The 3327-nt window shown below is 46.7% G+C and overlaps 1 protein-coding gene across 1 annotated transcript; it reads left to right on the forward strand.

Annotated features, from left to right (window-relative positions):
• Nucleotides 1-694: 694 nt before the first annotated feature.
• Nucleotides 695-1387, forward strand: LOC138351291 (uncharacterized). The gene has a single exon (XM_069302927.1). The coding sequence runs from the start codon at nt 695-697 to the stop codon at nt 1385-1387; it is 693 nt and encodes a 230-aa protein (XP_069159028.1).
• The last annotated feature ends 1940 nt before the right edge of the window (nt 1388-3327 follow it).

The raw sequence follows: 3327 nt of genomic DNA on the forward strand, positions 1-3327 counted from the left end.
TAGTACTCATCGCAACTGTTCGGTCAACAGTACACAAATGAACCTTTGGACACAAAGTATACGTTTTGCATGACTCGTGGACGTCTCAGAAAATAGAAAAGTAACTAAATGACATAACCCGGCTTATCCAAGCAATTCTAGGCATAATAAAAGCTATCTTAGACCTAATATATATATATATATATATATATATATATATATATATATATATATATATATATATATATATATATATATATATATATATATATATATATATACATATCCCCTGGTCATCCTCAGAGAGGGCAGGGTTCCCTTTTAAGTATACCATAATTCAAGTTCCTCCGAGACAGCCGATGTGACACAGTTTAACACTAGCAGCGAGTTGACTTGACACCAGAGTGAAAGGTCATATGACCCAGCGCCGGGAGACGCTGTAGACGAGTCAAGCCTCTCAATCGTGGCATGTGTCATATCAAGACGATATTAACCAATGACTCGCCTCTCCGGGGATGACCTTGTTTATATGATGTCAAAGCAAGCTGACAGCTCCAGAGGTCCGTTGTAAACGGAGAATGTTTGTTTACAACTTGCTACAGCATCGATGTCAATGGTTGACGCTATGATGCACTGTCAGTACTAACGACCGCTGGTTAGCTCTAAATTAACTCTCTTAGAGAAATATGTTCAGGCTACATATTTGGTAGACGGTATGTATTTTGTTGAGGAAGATCTTGGGATAGTGGCCTGGGGTGTTGATGGTGAAGATGGTGGCAGTACACCTGGGACAGTGGCCTGGGGTGTTGATGGTGAAGATGGTGGCAGTACACCTGAGATAGTGGCCTGGGGTGTTGATGATGAAGATGGTGGCAGTACACCTGAGACAGTGGCCTGGGGTGTTGATGGTGAAGATGGTGGCAGTATACCTGGGACAGTGGCCTGGGGTGTTGATGGTGAAGATGGTGGTAGTACACCTGGGACAGAGGCCTGGGGTGTTGATGGTGAAGATGGTGGCAGTACACCTGAGACAGTGGCCTGGGGTGTTGATGGTGGTAGTACACCTGGGACAGAGGCCTGGGGTGTTGATGGTGAAGATGGTGGTGGGACAGAGGCCTGGGGTGTTGATGGTGAAGATGGTGGTGGGACAGAGGCCTGGGGTGTTGATGGTGAAGATGGTGGTGGGACAGAGGCCTGGGGTGTTGATGGTGAAGATGGTGGCAGTACACCTGAGACAGTGGCCTGGGGTGTTGATGGTGGTAGTACACCTGGGACAGAGGCCTGGGGTGTTGATGGTGAAGATGGTGGTGGGACAGAGGCCTGGGGTGTTGATGGTGAAGATGGTGGTAGTACACCTGAGACAGTGGCCTGGGACGTGGGCGTGGCAGCCATGAAAGAAGGCAGCTAGAGGATGCTGCCGTGGAGGCGCACACGCGGGATGAAGAGATGCTTTGATCTCGTATGAAAAGAACATACGTCTCGTACCATAGCCTCGGGCCACCGGCGGGAGGTGGAGGCGGAAGAGCAAAGGGAGGAGGAAGAGGACGGTGAGGTGCAGGAATAGTAGGAGAGAAAAGGACGGGGTAGCGAATCATCGACAGATATACGACAAGTACGTGACAGGTATACGATGGGTAAATGACAGGTATACCCTTCGCAGCTTCCCTGTTATCAAGAGATCATAACCGTTCAGGGTATACCCGAGTCCTTGTATACAACTGGTTTATTGGGTTGTTATAGTGAAGCAATAGTAGGAAACAGTTCACTATTAAAACAGTACCATCTTCAGTACACAGTGAGTGCAAGGATACATTATCTCATTCACATCAAAATACGCAGCAGCTGATTGCGTGTAGAAGTAATACGCAGCAGCGGATCGTGCGTAGAAGTAATAATACGCAGCAGCTGATCGACTGTACGCGCCAGTTAATAGTCAGTATGTGTAACCAAATGTTTCCAATATCTTAGGTGCCATGAGGTTTTAATTTTGTCAGACATTCCGTAAAATACCATCGAGGATGACGATACCAGAACAAAAATACACGAGATGAGAGACATCAAATCGATCCTCGTGCAAATCGAGACATTCTACAAGAAGGTACAAGACTGTAAGACAATACAGTTTGGACGATAAGGAGCCTGTAATGCTTGAGAGCGACATTGGTCGTGGATTGCGGAATGAATGACCGGACCTGCAGAGAAGGTTATTAACATGTGCGGACAACACGTGATTATGTGCTGACCCTGACGTGAGGGTTCACGTACTCACCTAATTGTGCTTGCGGGGGTTGAGCTTTGACTCTTTGGTCCCGCCTCTCAACCGTCAATCAACTGGTGTACAGATTCCTGAGCCTACTGGGCTCTATCATATCTACATTTGAAACTGTGTATGGGGTCAGCCTCCACCACATCACTGCCCAATGCATTCCACCTGTTAACTACTCTGACACGTGGTGCTGACTGGAGTCGTGCTCACACGCCCGAATCCTTTCAGGTACTTGGTACTACCCGCTCTTGGCTAGTACCTGATTTTGACGTTACGAGAGGTGAACATGTTTGGTTCATGTATCGAGAGAGAAACACATGAATTTTATATTTTCCCCACGAAGGGGGAGTTCATTGGGGAACGTCACTCATCCTGTGAGTGTACATACCGCCATAGGGACGGCATTGGGGAGCGTCACTCATCCTATGAGTGAACTTACCGCCATCTCATCATGTATAACACCCACTAAAAGAAAAAAAAACCACTCGTTGGGTTGTTCGGGCTGTCACTTGCACTCAGACGCAAGTGGTAATTAACTGCCTCAAGTGAGCAGATCTCTTCAAACCAGTAGATTAACATTTACCAATCCTCAAACTTACGTTATCTTGCAGGTGCAAAAGCTGGGGCATCTCTTAAGAACGGCATCTAACTCAATAGGTAATTTAGTATACAACAAACATTTACAATGTGTCATAGATGGCAGTCTCAAGAAGGGGTCCAGACGGTGCTCATCTCCAGCAGCGAAGATTCTGCGACTCTGGGCAATCGTTTCCGTCCTGAATCTCCCTATGTGTACAAGTTACGACTGAGGTTGTAAGCTGCAACCGCCCTGAACCAGGGTACAGGTTTACAGACGTGCTAATATTTCTTCAGTTACATTGTCACGGTGCTGATCTTAACCTCTCCTCTAATTTTGCCAATAGTGATATCACACTCATAGGAAGGTCAGCTAGTGAACAGTGAATCGTTATAGATTGCTAGAAGCTGAGGAGGAGCAACAAGACCATCCGGAACGGAGAAGCCAACATGGGTTGAGAATCGGGAAGTCATTTAGACAGACCGTACTGTGAACGCGTGTTCCA

This window comes from Procambarus clarkii, chromosome 49 (genome assembly GCF_040958095.1).
Source record: "Procambarus clarkii isolate CNS0578487 chromosome 49, FALCON_Pclarkii_2.0, whole genome shotgun sequence".
Classification (NCBI taxonomy): domain Eukaryota; kingdom Metazoa; phylum Arthropoda; class Malacostraca; order Decapoda; family Cambaridae; genus Procambarus; species Procambarus clarkii.